Source organism: Ovis aries, chromosome 15 (genome assembly GCF_016772045.2).
Source record: "Ovis aries strain OAR_USU_Benz2616 breed Rambouillet chromosome 15, ARS-UI_Ramb_v3.0, whole genome shotgun sequence".
Taxonomy (NCBI): domain Eukaryota; kingdom Metazoa; phylum Chordata; class Mammalia; order Artiodactyla; family Bovidae; genus Ovis; species Ovis aries.
In genome coordinates, this window is record NC_056068.1 from 31,798,299 (window position 1) to 31,822,922 (window position 24,624).

The 24,624-nt window shown below is 49.4% G+C and overlaps 1 protein-coding gene across 2 annotated transcripts in view; it reads left to right on the forward strand.

The window, feature by feature from the left end:
• Window positions 1–5,914: 5,914 nt before the first annotated feature.
• Window positions 5,915–24,624, forward strand: part of SORL1 (sortilin related receptor 1) — a 165,567-nt gene continuing 146,857 nt past the window's right edge. For both annotated transcript variants that reach the window (XM_060399334.1, XM_027979337.3), the window contains exons 1-2: window positions 5,915–6,204; window positions 23,558–23,674. In XM_060399334.1, coding sequence (XP_060255317.1) covers window positions 5,929–6,204; window positions 23,558–23,674 — 393 coding nt within the window. In that variant the 5' untranslated portion in view covers window positions 5,915–5,928. The remainder of the gene's footprint in view (window positions 6,205–23,557; window positions 23,675–24,624) is intronic.

Genomic DNA, 24,624 nt, shown 5'->3' on the forward strand with positions numbered 1-24,624 from the left:
CCAAATTCCCTGAAACTAGTCTGAATTCGTGATTCATTTGCCTTAACCCTAGGTAGTTAACAGTGGACAATTATCAATAGGCCTGTGGCCATACCCCAATAAACATAATAGAATGTATGATTCCATTTAGTTACACAGATAATTAGGGAATTCTTTCCTGAGAAGGAGAGCCTAGGCACAAGCCCCTGGGCTCTTCCTTCGGAGGCCTGGTTTTCCAGTTGGTATGTTGTTTCTATAGATACTGGGCATATAGCTCAAAGTCCACAGTTCAGCCCAAGATGGAGTCCTGCTTTCAAGACAGAGTCTGTTCTGTCTGTTTCCTCCTTCACAATCACATCTGCTCCTTACCACTCTCTAACCCTCACCACGAGACATAGGGTGTCTTCTCGAACTCTTTTCATTCATACAGATGTTCTATAAATGTCACTGGGTACCCACTCTACGCAAGAATCATATAAGCACTGGAAGCACAGACATTGAGAAAGATGAACTTGGTTTTGCTTATAGTTTTGCTATGTTATATTGTTGTTTAGTTGCTAAGTCATGTGACCCCCACAGACTGTAGCCCACCAGCCTCCTCTGTCTGTGTGTTGATGGGATTTCCTAGGCAAGAATACTGGCGTGGGTTGTCATTTCCTACTGCAGGGGATCTTCTCGACCCAGGGATCGAATTCACATCTCCTGTGTCCCCTACATTGGCAGGCAAATTCTTTTTTTTTTTTTTTTAATTTATTCAGTTATTTTAATTTGAGGATAATTACTTTACAATATTGTGATGGTTTTCGCCATACATCAACATGAATCAGCCATGCATGCCCATGTGGCCCCCATCCTGAACCCCCTCCCACCTCCCTCCCCACCCCATCCTTCTGGGTTGTTCCAGAGCACTGGCTTTGGGAGCCCTGCTTCATGCATCCAACTTGCACTGGTCATCTGTTTTACATATGGTAATATACATGCTTCAGTGCTATTCTCTCATATCATCCCACCCTCACCTCCCACAGAGTCTAAAGTCTGTTCTTTACACCTGTGTCTCTTTTGCTGTCTTGTGTATACGATCATTGTTACCGTCTTCCTAAATTCCATATATCAGTTCAGTTCAGTCACTCAGTTGTGTCCGGCTCTTTTCTGACCCCATGAACGTTAATAAATTGTATTGGTGTTTTTCTTTCTGACTTACTTTACTCTGCATAATAGGCTCCAGTTTCATCCACCTCATTAGAACTGACTCAAATGTGTTCTTTTTTATAGCTAACTAGCATTCCATTGTGTATACGTACCGCAACTTCCTTATCCAGTTGTCTGCCGATGGACATCTAGGTTGCCTCCGTTTTCTAGCTATTGTAAACAGGAAGCAGACAGATTCTTTACCACCTAGCCATCTACAGAAAATCTGACTACAGGTTGGATCTGTTCCTTTTACTTTAACCTTTGCTTCCTGTTAAGGATACTGTCTGTACATAATGGCCTGCCATAGGGAACCCAGCCCCTCTTCTTGAAGGTTAAAGTGCCTTTGTTCAGGGAGACATCCTGATGTTGCCACCTATGAATGGCTACAAGAAAAAAGAACTGTATATATCCTTGCCTTGAGGCTGGCCATTTCAGGAGATGTTTGTAAAATTAATGGCTCTTTTTTACATCCTCACCTCCTCTACCTCTGTGTTCTGTAAAAGATACTGGTATCCAGGCCCAAATAGCTAGGATAGTTATTTTGAGACACTAGTCTGCCATCTTCTTGGTGGACTTGATAACAGTTTGAGAGAAAAATGAGGTTAAGTAAGTAATGTGACCAGAGGGAAAGTACCAAAGATTGCAAGAGACTTAGGGCCTCTATCTAAGTAACATGGCGTAACCTAGGCTACTCCGGAGGCCTCTTAGAACCTGAAGGTTGCACAGATGTTGGCTAGGCCAGGGGCTGGGCAGGGAGGGAGGGTGAGATGCCAGATACCAGCATTAGGGAAGGCCACGAGGGGAGAGAGAGAACAGAAAAAAGTCCAGTTCGGCTTTGGGAGTTTTTCTTGCTTCTTTGTGGCTGTCCTTGTTGCTATTAACAGTGACTCCATCTGGATAAGATGTGGGACTCTGGTGACCTCTGGGTGATCTTTCCTTGGCCCTGTCATCAGCTCTATTTTAGGATGGCCTGGGTGGGGCAGAAGGACAGAGGAGTGCAGTTTAAAGGCTGACCCTGGAGCTTCCCTGGTGATAAAGAATCCACCTGCCGATACAGGGGACACAGGTTTGATCCCTGATCTGGGAAGGGGAAGATCCCACATGTTGTGGGGCAACTAAGCCTGAGCGCTACAACTATTGAGCTTGAGTGTCTAGCGCCCGTTATCTGCAACAAGAGAAGCCACTGCAATGAGAAGCCCATTCACTGCAAATAAAGAGTGACCTCCACTTGCCACAAATAGAGAAAGACCATGGAGCAACAAAGACCCGTGGAATGCAGTCCATGGAATTCTCTAGGCCAGAGTACTGGAGTGGGTAGCCTTTCCCTCCTCCAGGGGATCTTCCCAGCTCAGGGATCAAACCCAGGTCTCCCGCATTGCAGACAAATTCTTTACCAATTGAGCTATCAGGGAAGCCCAATAAAGACCCAGCACAGCCCAAAGCAAATAAATAATAAAAAATAAAGTCTTACCCCAGGCTCAAGACCTTTTTATACACAGTAACGAGTCTAGTATAAAATTCCCATGCATCTTGGTTTTCCTCCTGATGGGGAGCAGCAATGAGACAAAGGCCATGCAAGTTGGGGGGGAGGGGGGTGGGGATCCTCCATTCTCTCCATCTACCTTCCCACCCCAATACGACGTTGTTTTGGAGGCATGGAGGAAGTGGAGGCTTGTTTACAATCCAGAGCCGGTTTTGAAGCTAGGAGGAACATCCTGCTCAATTGCAAAAGCCAGCCGTGGCCCTTGGCTGCACCCATCTTGTGCCCAGGTGGAGGTCCTGAAGGGATGGGGAATGGTCAGGGCTGTGAGGTCTCTTTTCATTTCACATACGAAGACATCAATGCCCAGAGAGACCGGATGATCAAGAACAAACCCGTGTACAGTACTTCTATCTGGGGTCTTCACAATTTGTCTAGTAATGTTAGTTCACTTACATTGTCTCCTGTGATGCTATCAGCATATCTGTGTGGATAGGCAGGAATTAAGATCCTTATTTTGCAGATGAGAAAACTAACATTTGGTTGGAGAGGTAGTGTGGTTACGAGGCTTACACAGTCTCAGGGTTTGCTGATTATCCACCTTAGAACAGTGTGGAAGCTACATAATGATTACAGAGGAGGGCTTTCAAGGAGCAAATTATCCATGTTTGATCATCCCTGCCAGTTCTCCAGCAGCCATGCTGCAAGTCAAAATCAAAATCAGCAAGTAGCTGGCCCTGCCCTACCAATCCTTCCCTGCAAATTGCCATTTGCACCTCAAGCCAACGGTTTTCATTGGAAAAGGAGCTTTCCATCTTCAAGTCCACACTTAAGGGACACGTGTTTTCTGCTGGGACTCTGACACTCACTCTTATAGAGAAGGTTCTCATTAAATATATATTGAAATAAACAACAATTGAAACTGCAGGGTGTTCTGACTCTAGCTCTGTTCCTCTCATTTTCACTTGAGGGTTAAATAGGTGTTGATGTGTCTCTGCTCCTGGTCTGGGGAGGCCGCAGAGTGGTCCATGCCTGGTCAGGTGATACTGACCAGACATTGCTGGTCCAGATGGGGAGTTGCAGCTGGCAGTGGATCCGTGGCTTTCCCAGAGGATCGGTGATTCGTTTGGTGGGGGAGAACTAAGTGGTTCTATGATTATGGTGAGATGGATAGAAAGACTGGGGGAGAAAGGAAGGGGTGAGAGCAACCTGGGGACTAAAGAATCTGACCCAGGTCCCCAGAGAGTCTGGCATGGGGTATGAGATGGGGGTAGAAGACTGGATTTAGGGAGGCAAGGAAAGGCTGTCCCTCTTTGGGTGGGTTGTCCCCAGGGGTTATGCTAGGTAGGGGAAGAGGGTGAGCTAAGCTAACTGGAGAGTCCAAACCGGCAAACCGTGGAAACAGTATCAGACTTTATTTTATTGGGCTCCAAAATCACTGCAGATGGTGACTGCAGCCATGAAATTAAAAGACGCTTACTCCTTGGAAGAAAAGTTATGACCAACCTAGATAGCATATTCAAAAGCAGAGACATTACTTTGCCAACAAAGGTCCGTCTAGTCAAGGCTATGGTTTTTCCAATGGTCATGTATGGATGCGAGAGTTGGACTGTGAAGAAAGCTGAGCGCCGAAGAATTGATGCTTTTGAACTGTGGTGTTGGAGAAGACTCTTGAGAGTCCTTTGGACTGCAAGGAGATCCAACCAGTCCATCCTAGAGGAGATCAGCCCTGGGTGTTCATTGGAGGGACTGATGCGTAAGCGGAAACTCCAATACTCTGGCCACCTCATGTGAAGAGTTGACTCATTGGAAAAGACTCTGATGCTGGGAGGGATTGGGGGCAGGAGGAGAAGGGGACGACAGAGGATGAGATGGCTGGATGGCATCACCGACTCGACAGACGTGAGTTTGAGTGAACTCCGGGAGTTGGTGATGAACAGGGAGGCCTGGCGTGCTACAGTTTATGGGGTCGCAAAGAGTCGGACACCACTGAGTGACTGAACTGAACTGAACTAAGGACCAGCAGCATTTAGCAGGCACTGAAATGACCATCCTCTCCTCCCTCTCAGCTTCTCAAGGGCTTGCATGAAACTCTAGAAGTCTCCCCTTCAGCCCTGCTTCCTCTGTCTTATCAAGAACCAGGGTCTGAGTCCAGAGCACAGCGAAACATAAAATGAAACAGAGGATAGGCCTTGGCGGCTCCCACAAACCTGCAGACAAATATTGACCTTGGGTTTGTCTCCGCCCGTACGGTTTATCTCCTTGTGCTTTGAACAAGGTCTTGGATCCTCCAGCTGCATGTAGAGTTAATTTAAAATGAGTCCTCCCCACTCTCCAGTGTCTACCCCACCTGCCCCCAGTGGCAAGGCTTTACCCACCCTGGGAGGAGGACTTGTAACAGCGTTGGCTGTGGGCTGCAGGGTCTGGAGTGTGTGCACAGGTTTGAGGGTTTAGGTAGGATGGTTCCGTGCTCCGCCACCGAGGCGGGGGTCACAAGGAAGCCAGTGTGCTGGGGCCGTGTGTCCCGCGCAGGTCTTCTGTGTGCAAGGAACCACTGTGTAACTAACTGGGTGGACTGTTCAGGTGTGGCGAGTCTTGTCTGACTATCCTTGTTTTTAAGGCCTCTGGGCCAGGAGTATATTTACTATGTTCCAGGCAGGGGCAGTTTAGTTTGAGCAACGGTAGTTTGGTGCCCAGAGTAATTTAAACTGTGAGTTGCACCACGGGGGCGGGCTCATCTGGACTCGAACGTGCCCGCCGCGTTCTCTGCGCTAATTTCCTTGGACTCCCCACGCTCCCTCGGAGGTGGGGACGCGACAGGGGGCGGACGGGGTGGTCTTGTGGCTGGACCCAGGTCTGTGCAGTCGGTAAAGGAAACTGGCCGAGGTTGAGGGCGACCTCGACACGACCCGGGAGAGAAGGCGAGAACTCCAGGGAGGACCGGCGAGCCCCAAGCGACTCCCAGTTGCCGCAGGGCGCACGGGCGACAAGGAGCGCCCGCCCGGGGCCCGGGCCGCGTGCCCGCTGCCTTGACTTCCCCATCGCCGCGCGGGGGAGGGGCCGCGGCGGAGAAAGTGCGCGAAGGGGCCGCGGCGGCGAGCGTCCCACGTGACGGCGCCGCGCCGAGCCGAGCGGGACCCGGCGGCGGCGGCGGGCGCAGTGGGGCGGCCTGGAGTCCCGGGAGCGGCGCGCGCGGCCCCGGCCCGGCCGGCGTCCCGGCCTCGCGCTGCACATTCTCTCCTGGCGGCGGCGCCACCTGCAGTCGCGTTCGCCCGAACATGGCGACACGGAGCAGCAGGAGGGAGTCGCGACTCCCCTTCCTCTTCGTCCTGATCGCGCTGCTGCCCCCCGGGGCTGTCGGCCAGATCTGGCCGCAGACGCTGCCCGGCGGCCGCGCGCCTGGGCCCCAGGACCGGGGCTTCCTCGTGGTGCGGGGCGACCCGTTCGAACTGCGGCTGGGGGCGCGCGGGGCGCCCCGGGGGGCGGACGAGAAACCGCTCCGGAGGAGACGGAGCGCTGCCCTGCAGCAGGAGCCCATCCAGGTGTACGGACAGGTGAGCGGTCGGCCCCCGCCTTCCCTCTGGCTTTTTCTTCTCCCTGCGCCGCCGCACCCCCGCATCCATCCTTAGCTGTCGCCTCCCAGGTGCAGGCACCGCTGGGGACTTCCCGGCTGGCGTTTGTTTTTCTCCCCTCCGCACACAGGAGTACAACCGTCAGCACTTGAATCGCCTTGATCTTTCCTTCTTCCTGCCAGTTTTAGCAGACGGATTCCAGGGCACTCGTGGGGTGCACTGTTTCCCCCAGGCTGTGTGCTCTCCGGTGGAGTTTCTGGCAGGTATCGGAAGAGTGCAGCTTCATTTTACGTGTAGATGGAAAACGGGCTTGCTTTCTTGTATCATCAGTTAGCAGCGGAGGCGAGCACTCTGCAGTTGCTGTACGTTTACCCAGAACAGTCAGAGGAGGGGGTTTCCGCACTTACCGTTTTAAACCACAATTAAGGTGGGCAAACCTGATATCTTGACTCTGGGCATATAGTCACACAAGAGGTGTGTGTGTGTAAGGGCTGAATTCTTATTTTGGTGGTGATGGGGGGCGGGGTGTGAGGTTCTCTCCATCCTACCCCTTTCAAAACACTGATTTAATGTTGGGATATTTCTCATGACACTTGGGGATTTGAAAAACTGCAGGAGTTTGGTAGGTGTTATTATTCAGTAGATGATTTATTTCTATCCAGGCAATGGGCTTATTAGATCATGAGGAACATGAATTTCACTTTTATGGCCAGACTTACTGCTGGCAATTGCAAACCGAGTTTGTGGGCTAGAATCAGTGTCGGCAAAATTAATTTCTCCGTGTTATTGCCTCATGAGACTCACAGTCCTGTGGTTGAGATTGACATTAACAAAGCTGGCAGGTCAGTGGGGGAAAAGAAGTGGAAACAGTGGAGGTGGTCAATTATGTGATTTCTCCAGTCAAAATGTTCCCTTCAAAGTAGAAATTAAAAGATTGGTCTGAATTCTGCATGTCTTCGCTGATTATCCTTTAGCCATTTCATCAGGAAACATACAGAGTTTAATGTTCAACGTTTGGAGCCGGAAGAACATTATAAACCATCTCTCCCTATTGTGTCATTTTGATGATGAAGCCACCAGAGCCGGAAAAGGTGAAGTGACTAGCCCAAGGTCACGTGGGGCAGGGTTGCTGGCTCTTTAGTTTTTGTCCGCATTGTCTCAGTGATCTTTGAGAGATCAAATAGTCGCCCACTCTTTATGCAGTGCTTCTTAATAACTTCTTTCTAAAGAAAAATATATTGGTAAGAAAGGGGCTTGGGATGGAGGTTCAAGGATGGGAGCATTTGACTTCCATCTACCACCAGCCCTAAGGCAAGAGCAGGTGCTGTGGGCATATAATAGCTGGTTGGCATGGGCTGATGGAACTTGCCTGTGTGGGTCCACCGAGGGTCCAGATCCTTGTTGCCCTCTCCACTCCCTTCTGAAACTTCTTTTTTGTATCAGTGAAAGAAGTCAGCAGGGTCCTTGCTCTCCACAGGGACACCAGCATCCTGATGGAGGATGGGGGAGGGCGAGAGAGAGGCTCCTGGGTTCACTGAGTCTTCCCATCAGCTCAGCTCTCTTGTGGACTTGAGTCACCTTTCTGGGGGCTGGGAATGGGGAGCAATGGAAGCTGATCCCTTCTGGATCTCAGGTCCCCCACAAATATAGATTGGGCTGCCAGAAGAACTTCCTGGTGGCAAAAATATGCACGCAGGTGCCATTTGTAAAAGCTCCTGGGGATTTGGGACAAGTTAAACTGTGTTCTCCTTAGGAGTGACTAAAAAACCTTCGGCTTTCATATTTCTGAGTCAGCCAGATTGAATTTGTTTCCGTGGAAGGATGGAGAACTAGCTGTGAAACTCTTAATGAGGAATTCCTATCAAGGGTAAGGACCCAGAGCAGTGTTTCGTCTTCTCCGAGGCTGCCTCCCTGTGCGTTTGTTCTCGGTTGCCCTGAGGTTAATAAAAGTGGGATTAACTTGAATCTGTAAGGGTCTGAGTTAGATTGAAGGAAGGACTTCCTGGGCTTTCTGCTACAAGCACTGTCTGGTGCAGACCTTTCAGACCCCAGGCACAGGAATCGGGCTGAAGGGGTTTGGCCTGTCCGTCTTGGAGCTCTGAAGGGCCTCAGGACTCTTTGGAAGGATCTTTCTAGTAAAGATGACCATTTGCCTCTTTTTTCCCCTGGGACAGACCTGGTTTAGAAGTTGTCCCTGTTGGATATGAAATGTGCTGTGTTCACTCTCAAAAGTATCAGGGTGCAGACTATAAATTAGATCCTTGATGGCTCAGATGGTAAAGAATCTGCCTGCAATGCGGGAGACTGGGGTTCGATCCCTGGGTTGGGAAGATCCCCTGGAGAGGGAAATGGCTACCTACCACTCCAATGCCTGGCGAATTCCAGGGACAGAGGAGCCTGGCCGGCTACAGTCCATGGGGTCACAAAGAGTCAGACACGACTGAGCAACTAACACATTCTGCTTCTAGCCTTAAGCCAGTTCGCACTAAAGAGAGAGTATAAATACTCCCCCCAACCCCCACACTTTAAGTTTTTCTGTAGTGTCAGTTGAATTCAGTACTATTCTATGTAGGGATGGAGTGCAAATGAGGGGGCAGGGGAAGTTTTCATCACTGCTTTCAGAAAATTTAGAATCTAAGGAGCAGATAAAGCAGATGCAAATATATGTACAGGCATGGAAATGTACCAGACAGGGATAAGGAAACAGGGACGTGATAAACCGGCCACAACTCTCCAGTGGGGTGTGAGTGGGTTGTTTGACATGGAAGGTGTGGCAGATGAAGTGATAAAGGGTCAGTGGGCTCAGGCACTCTGCAGCGTCTCATCCTCTGACCTTTGAGTGCATTTGAGAGGATGCCAGGCACCACAGATCAGGGCTGGAAGCAGAAGCTGCCTGATGGAAAAAGACCCCCGGGGTGATGTTCAGGCTGCCAGCTTCAGGGAGGGGAGCCAGAGGGCTTCTGCATCTGAGAAAGAGCCCTGTGTTGGAATCAGTGTCATTCTTTTCCTTTGGCGCTGCTAACCTTTGGAGTAAACTAGGTTTAGTTGTTGTGCCTCTTCTGAAACAGTCCAGATCCAAGAAGGGGGATTCCAACATTCTTGCCGCACTGGATTCCTTCCTGATTTCATGTCAGCTCCATGCCTCTGTGCCACCTGCTTTTTCCTCTGCCTCCAGTATTCTTCCCCTGTTTATCTGTTTGCCTGCAAAACCTCTATTCCATTTTTCAGCATCCAAGGAAAGTCTCTTAGTATTCCCAAGCTCTGATGGGAAGAGTTCTTTTGAGCTTGGTTACAGCACCGACTGTCTTGTGTTCTAATTGCTTATGTGACTGTTTCATCTCCCAGTTTGCTCCTTGAGGGCATGGATCAAGCCTCTCCTCTGTGTCCCTGGGACTTGGGAGGCCCTTAATGAATATTTGTGGATCAGCTGCCCACCTGGAAGGTGAAAAAAGGCCTGGAGGGTAGGAAGCACATCCAAGTTATAGAAAAGGTATTTATAAGGAGGACTGTGGTGAGCCCACAAATGGAGAGTGGAAATGAGTTAGCTCAGAATGTGGGTTAGGGAGCCCTGATTTTCCTGTGCTTTTCTGGGGGTTTATTTTGAACGAAGAGCTGCAATTCTGTTGTGCAGAATGCTCCCTTTTAGGGCTATCATGTTAATGCTAATGGTATTGTTTTGGGGAAAAAGCCTTTGGAATGAAGCGCAAAGCCTAACAGGATTTACAGGTTTATTTTCCTCCCAATGAGCTCTCTCTTGATAATTCCTGCTTTTTAGAGGCCAGGGAGTATTCAGTGTCCTGATTTGAGACTGAAAATAAAGTGTCTGTTACAGTACAAGGACCCAAGACAAAGAGCCTCCTTTGGGGGATGGAAGACTGTGTAGCTTTAGATCTCTTTGAGGTAGATTCTTGTTTGATACACTTGCTTGGGGAAGAATTGGCTGGTTGATTCTGAAGTTAGGACATTTGACCTGTATGCTTCCAAAAGATGAGAAGGCAAAGCCTCTGTGGTGTCAGGTTGGCTTCTACATAGCTGAGGAGTTCCTTAGCCTGTTGGGTTGGCTTGATAGAGGGTGTGACCGTGAAAGACTTCCTAGTCTTGCTTGGCATCTCGTCTTGGGCACAGTTCTTGGTTCCGTCTCTGACCGCTGTTTAACAGCTTGCCTGTCTAGTGGCAAGCCTCAATGGAGGCTTCGAGAGGTGGAATGAATGGGAGGAAAAGGGACAGGGAAGAGGAGCGAGGAGATGGAGAATGAAGGGGGTGAAATGACAAGCCATCCAGTCTGTTTATTTAGCCTTCAGTAGGTAACACGTGTTTGCAAAACAGTATTTGTTCAGAAGAGTATATAGTGAGAAGTACAGTTCCTTCCCTCCTGTGTCCCCATTCACCTGGTGTCCCTTCCCAGTGGACACCCAGGGTCATCAGTATTTTGTGTGTCCTTCCAAAAACGTTCTATGTATATATAACATATGGACATGAAACTTGAAAGGCTTTCTCTCATCCGTAGCCCCTAATATCATCAGTAATGACATTAGCTCCAAAGTATATTTATGGCAATAGGAGGGGAGTTACCTGAAGTGTCCTAGTATAAAATGGATTGTCCTTTTACTCCAGGCCAGGGTAGAAAATACTATTCCACTTGGAGGGTTCCTGTGGGCTGAGGCCAGGAGAGCAGCATTCTGTAGCCTTGTCATTTGGAAAGGTGCTGGAGGGCAGTTCCCTGGAGATGTAGAGCTCACGTGTGTGAGAGCATCAGAATACAGAGATCATGGATCTTGGCTTTAACTCATTTTCTTTTGGAGAATGTTTTCTTTAAATTCTGTAAAGTGGAGTTAAAATAGTATGCTTAGTAAATTCCTCTCAGACCTGGGATCCGGGGAGGCAGATTCTAACAGCAACGAGCATCCCCAAGCAAAAGATGGATGTTGTAGGAACATTTCATTTGTCATATTTTGGATTTTCCTCCTTAAGAGATGACTGCGATTGCAGTGTCATTGTTTAATCCCAGGGCCAGGGATCCATGGAGCCGAGCGTCATACTGTCAGCTGTAATGGACAGACACAGGAGCTTGCAAATAATCTGAAGAGCGGGTAACCCCCAAAATAGCTTATTTGCTTTTGCTATTTGTTTATTTAGTCTTTTAAGGCATCAGTTTACCTTCCTAATTAAAGTTTGCTTAGGTGCATATTAAAATGAGCTTGTATTCTTTGAGCAGTTGGTATGCAAATAGCTGGCATACATGTGTTAGGGAAAGCCAGTTTGGAGTTTAGAAATTTTGACAATAATTCAGATGCTGATAATTTGAGAGTTGACTGCAGAGAAATATATTAAAGCTGAGGTATTATAATAACCTTTCCTCCATCTTATTTTTAGGTTTGGGTATGATGGAAAGGAAAGAACTCACTGCATTTTGGTTTGAATATTCAGGGATCAGTATTTCAGCAGAAATGGTCTGGGCTGCAGGGCTGAGCCGTCCTCTTTGTCGAGTACAGAACCTTCCTGTGCATTTTCAGGCCAGAATCCGTCGGCACATGGCGTATTCAGTCCAACCACGTAGATGCAAAAATCAATTTCCCTCAGTTTAAAATGAGTCGCAGTTAATTTCGCCCTAATTTATTGGTTTATTGACCTGTGGACCTTGGGCCTTTGAAGAAGTGGCATGGGCAGCCTTCTAGCATTGAAGTGGCTGATGGTGCTATAAATCAGAGAAGGCAGGTGGGCTGCTGATCATGATCAAGATTTGGGTTTCATCCCATGTTACTGTGAAACCCTAAGTTTTTTTATTGTAATATGAGGCATGCATTGAGCATTTTGGGGTGGGTTCCATAAAAATAGGACCCCATAAATGACTTAACTCTTGCAGCCAGGACCCCAACAGGGATTTAAAAATAATTACAAAATTCTGTTGTCTACTGGGTAACTGTCAGTCATAATGGTAACATCCAGGTCATGTCACTGCTACCAGCCAGGAGCCGGAAGACTTTATCTTCTTGGCCTCATGTCAGGTCTCTTTGATGGATCTTCCTGCCATGATGGAAATATTCTGTATCTGAGCTGGTCAGGGTGTCCATGAGCCATCTGTGGGGGTTGAGCGCTTGAAATGTGGTTAGGATGACCAAAGAATTGAAGTTATTTTCCTTTCATTGAATTTTAATCAAATTAAATTTAAGTTTGAATGGCTGCATGTGGCCCGTGGACGGCATAGCTTTCCCTGGGTGGTGTGTGGCCCCCTTTCCTACTACGGTCGCTGCCTCACCCAGGGAGCAGCTGTAGGCACTGCTAGGCTGGTCTTTGTTTCCACCACAAGCAGGGGAAGGAAAGCAGGGGAAGGAAAGCGAGGGTTGAGGGCTGCTGTCTGAACTTGAGGTTTTGGTGGCTGCTGGCTGCCAGGGAGAGTGTCAGGAGACCCTGGCCTTTCTTTCCACAGTAGGGGTGCAGCAGCCGGCTGTGGTGGAGGGTACCCTGGGTATCCTGTTCACCTTAGCGGCAGCCTGTGCGCAGATGCTTCCTCCCACTGGGGACCTGGGCGCTGAAGGCAGACCTGTGTGTCTTCGCTTTTGCTGTGGCTTTGCCCACACAGCAGCCCACATGGCCCTGGCTGGTGTGCAGACCCTACCCATCTGTTGAGCCAAGAAAGCAGTAATGATGCCTGAACTGGGGGCCACCTCCTCACCTCTGCCCTCTGCTTCCCAGACTCGCCTTGTTTTGCCCCAGTGCAGTCAGGTTCTGTCTTCATCCCTGCAGCCCTGCAGGCCAGCACAAAGACAAACATTGGGCGTGCTGTCTCCATCACGGCCTGGGTGGGAACTCCCCCACCCCCGTCCCTGCCCTTTAACCCTGCCTGTCGCTGCCGCTGCCTCCACTCAACTCAGCAAATCGGGACCCTTCACTATGATTTATCTCCAGTTCCCTGAATTAGATTAAAAACACTGCTACGAATTCTCAGAAAGGCAGGCTGATGTGATTGCATCCCACATCGGAGCGGTAGACAAGGGCAATAAAAAGATGTGCTTATATCATCCGTGTTTTGTGCCTTGTAGGGGCCACCATGTGATTTATTGTTCCTTTCCTTTTTTTAAGTGAGGAAGGTAAGCAACATTGCTTCTCTTATTTAGAAAAGAGACTAGTCTGTTGAGCAGAAACCCTCTGCCCCCAAAGCACTGGATCAAAGCAGGGAAGGCGGATGGGGTGCTTCTGAAATAAAATAAGTGAGGGTTTGAGCCTGTGAGGTGAATGGAGATTGTAATGTGTCAGTTGGGACTGAGGTGAGAGCCAGCCTACTTTGATGGGCTGGGGAGCCAAATAGTGTCAGGGTGAAATTTCTCACTCGCAGGAAACCTCTGTGCCCAGAAGAAATGGGGAGAAGCTGGAATGATGTGTTGGAGTTTGGAGGGGTGGGGGTTAAAAACAATGCTGGGAGTAAGGCCAGTTTAGGGACCCTCTCCGGAGAACCTCATGTGGGTGCCTCCGAGAGGAGCCGCACATGGGGGAGGGGCCCAGATAGTAAAGGACCCTGTTTCTCTGTTAGCCCAGGGGACACGGGCAAGACACTTCCATGTGGGTCTACCCCAGAGGCCTGGGAACAAGACCTGCCCCAGGGTCCCCCCAGAGGACCCTGCTGATGGCAGAGGGTGGGGAGAGCAGCAGACAGAGACGGGTGAGGGGATGTGAGGCTGGGGGAGGGTGGAAGAGACTTGAAATGTTTTAAACCTGTGCTCGATTAATCGAGTAACATGAGACTGTGTACCTATGACTTACCTCATCTGTATATATTTAGTTCCCTGAAGTTCTCTCAACTGAGGAGTTCTTTTAAAAAAAAAATCCTGTAGTTAACCATGCTCATGGTTTGCTGGATTTGGCAAGGCGAGCTGTTGCTGGAGGTGATGCCGGGGTTCCTGCAGAGACGAGGCCTCCTCTGTCCTTGAGAGGGAAGAATTCAGCAGTGGATGTGGAGAGCTGGGTGGAGGAGAAAGGGCTGTCATCACAGGGCTGGGGATTTAAGCTGGGGCTGGGGAGTTGCCCCGGGGGCTTCTGCTTGCCCTCCTGGTACCAGAGGCATCTCATGTGAATGAGAGGTCAGCCTTGCTGTGGGGTTTAAGCCACAGGTAAGGTGAGGTCACGGAGAAGGCAATGGCAACCCACTCCAGTACTCTTGCCTGGAAAATCCCATGGGTGGAGGAGCCTGGTAGGCCGCAGTCCATGGGGTCGTGAAGAGTAGGACACAACTGAGCGACTTCACTTTCACTTTTCACTCTCATGCATGGGGAAGGAAATGGCAACCCACTCCAGTGTCCTTGCCTGGAGAATCCCAGGGACGGGGGAGCCTGGTGGGCTACCATCTATGGGGTTGCACAGAGTCGGACACGACTGAAGCGACTTAGCAGCAGCAGCAGCAGGTGAGGTCGGGCTTTCCTGGTGGTTCAGTGGTAAAGAATCCACCTGCAATGCAGGAGCCGCAAGAGACATGAGTTCAATCCCTGGGTCGGGAAGACCCCCTGGAGGAGGGCACGGCAACCCACTCTAGTATCCTTGCCTGGAGAATCCCATGGACAGAGGAGCCTGGCGGGCTGCAGTCAATGGGAACGCAAAGAGTTGGTCAGAACTGAAGTGACTTAGCACTCACACAAGGTGAGGTCTTGAGGCATTTGGTTCTGGCATGTAATGTAAATGCTTTACTCTTGGGGCGAGGAAAGTGCTAGAAATCAGTGTCATGTCTGCGTTGGTTCCTTGGAGCTTTGGGAACTGGAGCTTGGGTTTCCCTGGGTTGCGGATCTCAGGTGTGGAGTGAGGGGAAGGCTGCTTGAATGCAGGGCTTGGCCATGACTGGCTTCTGAGCTTGACACAGACATGCAGTGTCTCATCAGGGTAGGTATGTCTTTGCTTCCCGCTCTTAGGCCTCGGTGTTCTAGACCTGGCCATGCGCACAGTAGTTTTTTAAAAATGTTATTTGTTTATTTTTATTTTTGGCTGTGCTGGGTCTTTGCTGCTGTGAGAGGGCTTTCACTAGTTGTGGCGAGCGGGGCTACTCTCTAGCTGTGGTGCGCGGGCTTCTCGTTGCAGAGCACAGACTCTAGGGTGCTCAGGCTCAAAACTGTGGCCCACGGGCTTAGCTGCTTGTGGCATTGTGCGATCTTCCCAGATCAGGAATCAAATCCACGTCCCCTGCAATGTCACATTAGTTTCCTGTGTGTTGCCATTTTGTGAAGAATGGTTTATTTTGGTATAAAGACCATACCAGTAACAAGAGAACATATTTCAGCATTTTGCAGTTTATGAAATATATTCATGGATATCATCTCATTTGAATCTTAACAGCCGTCCTGTAAAATTAGTAAGGCAAGCCTTATTATTATTTTAGCAATATGAAAAGAAGCCTTTCTTTCCTAGGGAGGACTGGTAGCAGGGTCATTGTTAAAGACTAAATCTTAATGAAAGGCATCCATACATTAAAAAAAAAAAACAGCACATATTTTAATTTTGTCATAAGTTTGTCTTTCCACTTTTTGACATCCCTAAGAAATGCAGTTTGCCAAAGAATACCTTTTGCCCTGCAGAGCTTCTCCAATTCATGTCTACACAGTGAGTTTTCCCTCCTTTGGTAAGAAAGCAAAAGTATCCCCAGGCACCTGCTGTGGATGGGCTGGTGGGCAGATGGATGTCCCTGCCTTTCTGGTGGTCGTAGAGACCCTGAATTGTGTGGTTGTTGCTGTTGTGGAGGTGGGGTTAAAGTACAACTTTCCACTGGCTCTCTGGTGTCGCTCATCTTACAGCCTTATTATTCTGCTCATTTCACAGATGAGTATCTTGAGGCTCCAAAAAGCAAAGGGACATCCCAAGAGCTGTACAGCTGGTCAACTGTAGAGACCAAGATTCAAACCCAAGTCTCTGATTTGTCTCAACTTTACGGTGTTTGCCTTTTGTAAATAATCCAGTGAAGGCCTTGCTTTCAGCCAGGGGTCCGGTGGCTTCGATCTCTTTTGTTCCCCTTTAAAAGCCAAGAGGTCTCATATAATTCCACCCTCTCCTTGGCTCTTCTGGCTCCATAAATTTTCTTTGAACTTGTCAAGTTGCGGGTCCCCCCGAGTCCTTGGCTTTCGCCCTGATCATCCTCTTAGCTCCTCAGTCTCTCTGCTCTGTTCTCCACCCTCTTTGCCAGGACTTCTTCCTCTTCATCCTTTTGGTGCCCACTGGGGGTCCTGTCTTCAGTGCAGCCCTGCACTTGGTTATGCCCTCCCCCCAAATAACAACTGTAAGCATTATTCATGAAATTAACTCTTTACTGTTTGTTTCCCCTAATGATTTGAGAGCCGCAAGGCAAGACCCAGAAATCTGATGTTTTCTTAACACCTCTTGTGGCACCTGATATGGAGCAAGTGCTCAATAACTATTTACTGAATGAATGAGGTGGGGGGCTATTTATTGTGAAGCCGTAGAGCTGAAGAGGAGAGTCAAGGAGAGGGGATACTCTGGAACCATCCTACGGAGGTGAATCCTAATTTAAGGCTGGTTCTAGTTCTGGGCTTCCCTGGTGGCTCAGATGGTGAGGAATCCACGTGCAGTGCAGGAGACGCAAGTTCGATTCCTGGGTCTGGGAGATCCCCTGGAGAAGGGAATGGCAACCCACTCCAGTGTTCTTGCCTGGAGAATTCCATGGTCAGAGGAGCCTGGCAGGCTACAGGGGGTCGAAAAGAGTCAGACACGACTGACTTGCACCCCAGCTCTAAATCTTTGGGGTTTAACCCCATCTGCATGGTGTGGAAGATGGTTTAGATGTTCCTGAAGTTTCTTCTGGCCTGAATATTTTCTTTTTTTTTTTTTTTGTCTTACTTGCCAACTGGTGAATTAAGGGGCAATTATTTTCATGACAAAGAGATTTTTCACAGGTTCTTTTTTTTTTTTTTTTTTTTAACAGGGAGCCCTCCCAGAACAGCAGAGCTGGCTATTTGCTAAATGACAAAGTGGGCTTCCCCAGGAGGGAGTGGCAGGTAGAGGTCAACAGCGGGTGGATTCTGCTTGCCAAAGATCTATCAGAAATAGTCTCTCTGAACTGATACTGTAAGTCAGGAGGTGGCATATAAGTAATCTAAAGACTGCTCCTGACTCTAGTTAAAGAGATGATAGAGAAATGCTAAGTTTTTAGTTTGAGGTTCTTCTCCCTTTGTGTCCTGGTCTGTGAAATGGGCAGCCCGCGCTGATCAGTGAAGTAGTTAATGAGTTCTCTGGCTGAAGCGTCACTGAGAAAAGTCAGATGAGTGAGCGGAGAGGCCAGGATAGGGCTTCTCTACAGGGAGCAATTAAACTAGATTTCAGCTCTCCTTCTGAGGTGGAGAGTCCAGGGAGGAAAATGAGCTTACTAAATATAGTGGGGACACAGTCTCGAAAGGGGACACGGAGGGCCGATTTGCATAAGCAGCATTTAGGTCGTGCAAACGGACGGTGGGAGGAACTTTGTTATTCTTGGACCTCGGGTGTCTGTCTTTGGTTTCCTCAGGCCTGTCCTGCAGTTCCGAGGATTTAGCAGCCGCCTCTGTCCTCGGAGTTGAAGGACAGGATATTTGCTTTATACTTCACTGTAGAATTTTTTAAATGCTTCTGTGTATTTCACTGCTAGTGAGGCAGAGGAATGAGCCAGACTGCCTTATTTGTCCTCCTCGTCTTGTGCTCTGGGAAGAAGCTGTGTAGGAGTGGTGAGGACGACCGGCCGTGGGTGTCTGGGACGTCCTGATCTTCACGTTTGACCGATTGGAGAGACATAATGGCAGAAGAAATGAATGAAGGCGGCGTCAGACCCATTCCATTAAGGGGCCCCCGTCTTTTTGAGTAAGACTCAATGACCGTACAGATCTTGGTGGGTTTTATTGTAAATTTCTTACTACTCGTCAGACTTGTCACTCTGATTTCCTCCAGAAGTGTTCTGGGGACTGACATGTGAGAAGTGACTAAGGAGCCTCAAAAGATACCTAGTCCCTTTGGGGCCTTGGGGAATATAAGTGAGCCCTGCCTTCATATAACAAGCAGTTTATGCAGTTTATTCGTCCGCCTTCTATTTATAATAAGCCAGAGCCTGGGGCTTGGGCGGCCCCAGCTTCTTCCCTCTCTCTGAATAATGAAGCAAAACACATAACCTCTTTGGAGCATCTGGGCTGCCCGGAGACTGAGATGATGTGTGAGTTTGGAAGTGGATGCTAGTCCTGAGCCTCTGGCCCTTTCTCCAGCCAGGGACCAGGGAGCAGGGAGCAGGTCTGCAAGGATGTTGTGGCTTTGCAGAGGCCGCTGACAGCATTTTGAAGGATTGCCTTGGCCAGAGACCCACTCCTCAGCCTGCCTCCTCTATGACTCACTTGAGCTGCATATTTCAGTAGCATGAAGGCTTGACATGAGAAGAAAGGAGTATTTCTTATGAGTGGGAGCTCTTAGGTATTGAATCAGCACTTGAGAAGTGTGATGTTCTTTGCAGGTCAGAGGCTTTTGAAAAAATGGAGATGAAATTCACGTAACATGAGAGTCACCATTTTAAAGGGAATGATTCAATTTGGTGGCATTTTGTACCTTCCCAGTGCTGTGCAGCCACGACCTCTGGTTCCAAACCATTTTCATCCAGAATAAAACCTCTTCCCTGTTAAACAGCTACTACCTGTTCCCTGCTCCCCCTGGTCCCTAGCAGCCACCAGGCTGTTTCTATGGATTTGCCTGTTCTGGATGTTTTATATAAATGGAATCATGTAATATGTGACCTTTTGTGTTTGGCTTCCTTCAGTTAACATATTGTTTCTGAGGTTCGTCCATGTTGGGGCACATATCAGTAGATCATACAGTTTTAACAACTACCCAAGATTCCCAAGGTGGCGCAGTGATAAAGAACTCACTTGCCAACGCAGGAGATGCAGATGTGGGTTGGATCCCTGGGTCGGGAATATCCCTTGGAGGAGGGCGTGGCAACCCACCCCAGTATTCTTGCCTGAAGAATCCCATGGACAGTGGAGCCCGGCGAGCTACAGCCCATAGGGTCGCAAAGAGTCAAACATGAGTGAGTGAGCACGCATGCAAGATACCCAAAGACAAACCTGCAGAAAAAGAGTGCTCCTTCTAGCCACTGTCATCTAAGCCCCAGTTTCTGCCAGAGGAAGGGGAATGAACTAGATTCATCGTTCCCGGAATAAGCTGCATTAGAGACACCAGGGGTATGTCTTTAAAAATACTGATTCCTGGACTCCACTCGGAGGGTTCTGCATCAGTAGGTCAGGGGTTTCTCTGGGGTTGCTGATTTTAGCACGCTGGGTGTGGGACCCCAAACCAGGAGACCTCTCGGGGGCCATCTTGACTCTTAATGACCTGCCTGTGATCTTAGCAGAGGCCTGAACCCCACGCACCATACTCTTTGTTGTTCATGAGGCAGTTCCTCTGTGCCCAGACCTCTGTGGCTTCTGATTTCCCTGTTTGCCTTCTGAGGGGAGGCGCAGGGCTCCCTCCCCGTTGCTTTTTACGGCCCCAATTAATTGTGGCTCATTTATCAAGCGCCAGCTACGCCCTGTGAGCTGGAGATGGGAGAGGGAAGGTTGTTCACGCCCCGGGGTGGTAGTTACAACTGACTGCACATCAAGGTTACGTTCTGGAAAAGCCACCCTCCCACTCGCCCTCACTCCCTCCTAGACCAGCATCTCCCCGGGGCCCTGTGTGCCCACTGCTCTCCATGTGGTCTGTGGGACCCAGTGAGCAAGGCTGAGAGGAGTGAGCGGGATGTAGGGAAGCCTGTAGCTGCACCCAGAGGGTTGGGCATGGGGGAATCTCAGGGGCTGAGGCCAGGAGGAAGTCCCTGGGGATAGAAAAGGACCTCAGCAAGCTAGCAACCAGCCACACAGTGGAGGATCCAGCCTGGACACCTGTGGGTGCTATGATCACAGGGGAAGGAGAGGGGGCTACTCTGGACCTCTGGGTACCTGGTCACTTCCCATGAACAGCTTGCTTTGACCTCTTCCCTTTCTGGGGAGGGGCCGGGAGAACGAACGCCAAGGGGAAATGGAGAGGAGGAAAGTGAGACCAGAGAGCACCGTGATGTCTTTGCTTTAATAAATGTGCCAGCCTGCCTGGTGGTGGACTCCCGCAGCTGACTCTGCTCTTTGCTGGGGGAATATGCACGTGGGGTGCGGTGGAGGTCAGCCTCAGCCAGGTCGGAGAGTTACTCCTCTGACCAGGAGGTGCCCATGCTGACGTCCAGCCGAGGGAAGGCATTGGGCTGTTTGTGTGAGTTGCCTGGTGGCCCTTGGACAAGCTGTTCCTTGCCTGAGATTTTTTTTTCTCTACACTGTGCTGCCCTTTTACAGTCTGCTGTTAGGAATGAAAGGGACATTTTTTTCTTTTTTTTTTATAGGTGTTTCAGCAAGCTCACCTTCTCGGTTTCCTTTGTCAGAAAGCCCTTGGATGTTCGGGTGCCTCCTTTGTGTTGCTTTTACCCCTTCACCTCTCCTAGGATTGGTTCAGGGGCCCCGTAAATCTCTAGTTCCCCCCCCCCCCCCCCCCCCCCCCCCCCGAGCAGAAAGACTTGTGCAAGTTGTGCTCAGACCTCGAGCCTGCTCTGATCACCGTATGTTCCGAGCGTTATTTGATTAGGAACCTGCCTGAGGGGCTGTTGGGAGGATGCCCCCAGTGCAGCATTGCTGGGCTTTCTTATGCCAGACCCTGGATGAACTTAGTGATTTTTTTCAGGCTCCAAATCATTGATCGTATTGATGTTTGCATAAATCATCTATTTATTCCTCTCTGGTTCTGAGGGTGAGGACGTTTTGGAGGGAGAAGGCCTTTAGCCCAGACGCCCAGGGCTCCTGTGCTGGTGGGCTTTTTCTGATCTGTCGATGCTTACAGATTCTTCCCAGAGGTGAGGGCTGGCAGGAGAGAGGGGGAGAGGGTGGGCTGGGAGAAGGCCTCTGCGGCTGGTGGTGATTTCCTTAGCTCCTTTCCTCCTTGCATACCCTGAGCTAAGTAATTTACTTATTTCTTTTTTTTTTTTCTTTGCACATCTCTGCCGATGTGTGCCTGGACTTACCTCTCTGGAAATGAGAAGGAATGTTTTGGAGTGACGTATTTTCCTTAAAAGAAAACGTATCTTTTCCTTTAAAGAGGCCTCATTTCACCTATTTTCCAGGAGCCTGGATCCTGGATCAAATTAGATGCAGGTGTTTAAGACCTGAAGCAGGGTGGTGAGGGATTAGCTCCTTTGTTGTTCTGTCAGCCAAGTTGGTGACACAGGTGTTTCCCCTTCTCCCTTGGGACTCCTGAGAGCATCTTGAGGAGTGGGTGGGGAGGGGGGAGGAGGAAGGTAAAGGAGGAGGCCGCTGTGGGTGGTGGAGGAGGGGAGCGGAGGGTTTTCTGCTCAGACCGTTGATGGGAAGACAGCTGGGAGGGCTAATCAGTCCAGGAGGTGTAGAGAGGGGTGGGCAGTGTGCAGGTGGATGGTGCAGAGACCCCTCGGGTTCCAGAAGATTGGTCTCCTCCATGTGCCGGAGACAAGCCACGGTTGAAGGGGCTGGTGGAATAGGCTTCTCCCAGGCATTGCTCCTGCTCCAGACTTTGGGGACTTTGTCTTAAACGTTTACACCAGCTCTCAGAATTTTTCTGAGTATGGTCATCAGTTGGCTGTTCCTACCTGAAAGGGGTGAAATGGTGTGCCAGCATGCCAGCCCTTGAACTATCCATAGTGATGGGGGAAATGGGAAAAATAAGAGGAATGGAGTTAGCTTTCCATAAAGCAAAGCCTCTCGTAAAAAAACTGCTCTTGGTTCTGAGAGTCTGTCTGTCCTCAGTTTTCAGTGTTAAAACGTCCTTGCTTTGAACTATGACAGTGATTCTAGATGGTAGCTGTGTTGCTTGGGTGAGGGGTGGCCACATCACAGGTGAGTCCCAGGAGCTCAGTGGAGTGAATGCATTTCGTGATTAGGAGAGGTTCAAGATGAGCAGAGGAACTTCTCCTCGGGGATTCGGGCTCCTTCTGTCCTATGGCCCCATTCTTCTCTGGGACTCTGGGGTCCTAAATGCATTCTGCCAGTAGGGAGTGAAAACGGGGCCGTGTGGGCGCCATGCCCCATTGTAAGCCCTGGGGAACAGTCTGCTGTGTCCTCAGGAGATCCAGAGACCAGCCAGCCATGCCCTTGGCACAGTGGCTGTTTTGTTTTGTCCTTACCTGGCTAAATAGAGGTGGCTAACCAGCCCTCTACTGGCCTGCCTAGTTCATCTGCATTTTACTGGTTTATAAGATCCAGAAGCCTGGAAACTACTATTTGCAATAAGCCAAAGGTCATTTCTGTGGAGTCCTGGAAAATATTTCCTTACTTGGAATACTTCATAACTGAATATAGCTGATGTTTTTCCTTTCTTCTTCCTTATTACAAGCTAAGCATAAGCAACATCACCTGTAGGCCAGAGAGAACCAGTCTGGATGGGGGTTGGCAAGCATGTGGTCTTTCTGGCTTGTGCCCCTTTTTTAAATGAGGAAGGTGCGTCAGTGTTTTGGTTTCAAATCTGACAAGTGCATGTCCCATGTGTGGAGTAAGGATAAGAAGAACCAGAGGTTGATTTCACAAAGGACAAAAATAACCCAAGTAATTAGTTATGCCAACGAGAGCCTGAGAAGATGATATATTTTTTTGCAGTCTGGCTAATACCAAATAGCAGAGGACTAGTGTTTCTTCTTTGGGAAGTGAATCTGGCAGAGTCAGCAGAGGGGGAAACACAGGCCATCCTGGCCCCATGCTCCAGGTGTAAGCATCGTAGGCATTTCTGAGTTAGAGTTGTGGAGAGAGAGTCTTGCTTTATTATTATTATTGTTTTTTTTTCCTTTTCTTTATTCGCCATGCCTTGTGGCTTGCAGGATCTTAGGTCCCTGACCAGGGATTGAATCTGTACCCCTTGCTGTGGAAGCATGGAGTCTGAACCATTGTTTCTTTTATTTGTTCAATCACTAGGTCATGTCCAACTCTTTGTGACCCTGTGGATTGCAGCACGCCAGGCTTCCCTGTCCTCTGGCATCTCCTGCAGTTTGCTCAGACTCATGTCCTTAGAGTCGGTGATGCCATCCAACCATCTCGTCCTCTGTCATTCCCTTCTCCTCCTGCCTTCCATCTTTCCCAGCATCAGGGTCTTTTCCAGTGAGTTGGCTCTTTGCGTCAGGTGGCCAAAGTATTGAAGCGTCAACTTCAGCATCAGTCCTTCCAATGAATACTCAGGATTGATTTCCTTTAGGAGTGACTGTTTGGACCACCAGGGAAGTCCTGAGAGTCTTAGAATGGTGATGGCCGTCACTCATCCTGGGTCCTAATTCCTGTGTTGGTTTGATCTCTTTCAGGTTAGTCTCAATGATTCCCACAATCAGATGGTGGTCCACTGGGCCGGTGAGAAGAGCAATGTCATCGTGGCCTTGGCCCGGGACAGCCTGGCGCTGGCGAAGCCCAAGAGCAGTGACGTGAGTATTGTTGTTGCTCTGGCGGTCCCTCTAAGGTGCCAGGGCGCCTGTTTCTCCTCCACTGGGGTTATTGTCCTGCCAGGCAAAATATCGAGTAATTGAGGAATTGGGAAAATCGTATATAACCCTTACTTGCTGAACACAGAGTGCTGCACTCAGGGTTGCAGTGAGACCCATGTGATGTGTGGTGACTTTTGTGCAATGGTAGAGTGTGCTCGGGGGCTTCCCATGTGGCTCAGCAGTAAGAGTCTGCCTGCCCATGCAGGAGACCTGGGTTTGATCCCTTGGTGGGGAAGATCTCCTGGAGAAGGAGATGCAACCACTTCAGTATTCTTGCCTGGAGAATCCCACGCACAGAGGAGCCTGGGGGCTACAGTCCATGGGGTCACAAAGAGTCAAATACGACTTAGCAACTAAACAACAACAACAACAGCAAGGGTGTGATCTGGATCATGCCTCTGCTCAGCAGAATGCCAGAAGTGTGTTCCTGGGCAAAGCTGTCCATCGGCAACCGAGCCCAGTGGAATCGAATTGGTCTTTCCTTGTGCTGATTTCTGCTAACTTGTTACAGGTGGGCGAGTCCTTCAATCTGAATTGCTCATCCTCTTAATTTCCGCAGTTGGCTCTTTACGATGTTTAATTGTGTAGATGCTTTGAAGACTTTAGGCCAAGGATCACACACTCAAAGACCTGTGATAGGGGCCTCATAGGTAAGGGTCAGGGGTGAAGCTGCCCCCAGGCTTACACCACCCGTTACCTCTGAGAGGAAGAAGGATCTCTCCCGTTATTCTTGAAGTCTACAGCCTTCTGGGACGTTATTTTGTTCTCCCACTTTTTAGAGAGATGCAGGTTCAAGAAACAGTCTCCTGTATTGATTTGAACATGGTGCGTGGTGATGGATGCTTGCTTCTTGGTCTCAGTTTATGAGAGACTCTGGAAAGTGGGAGGGA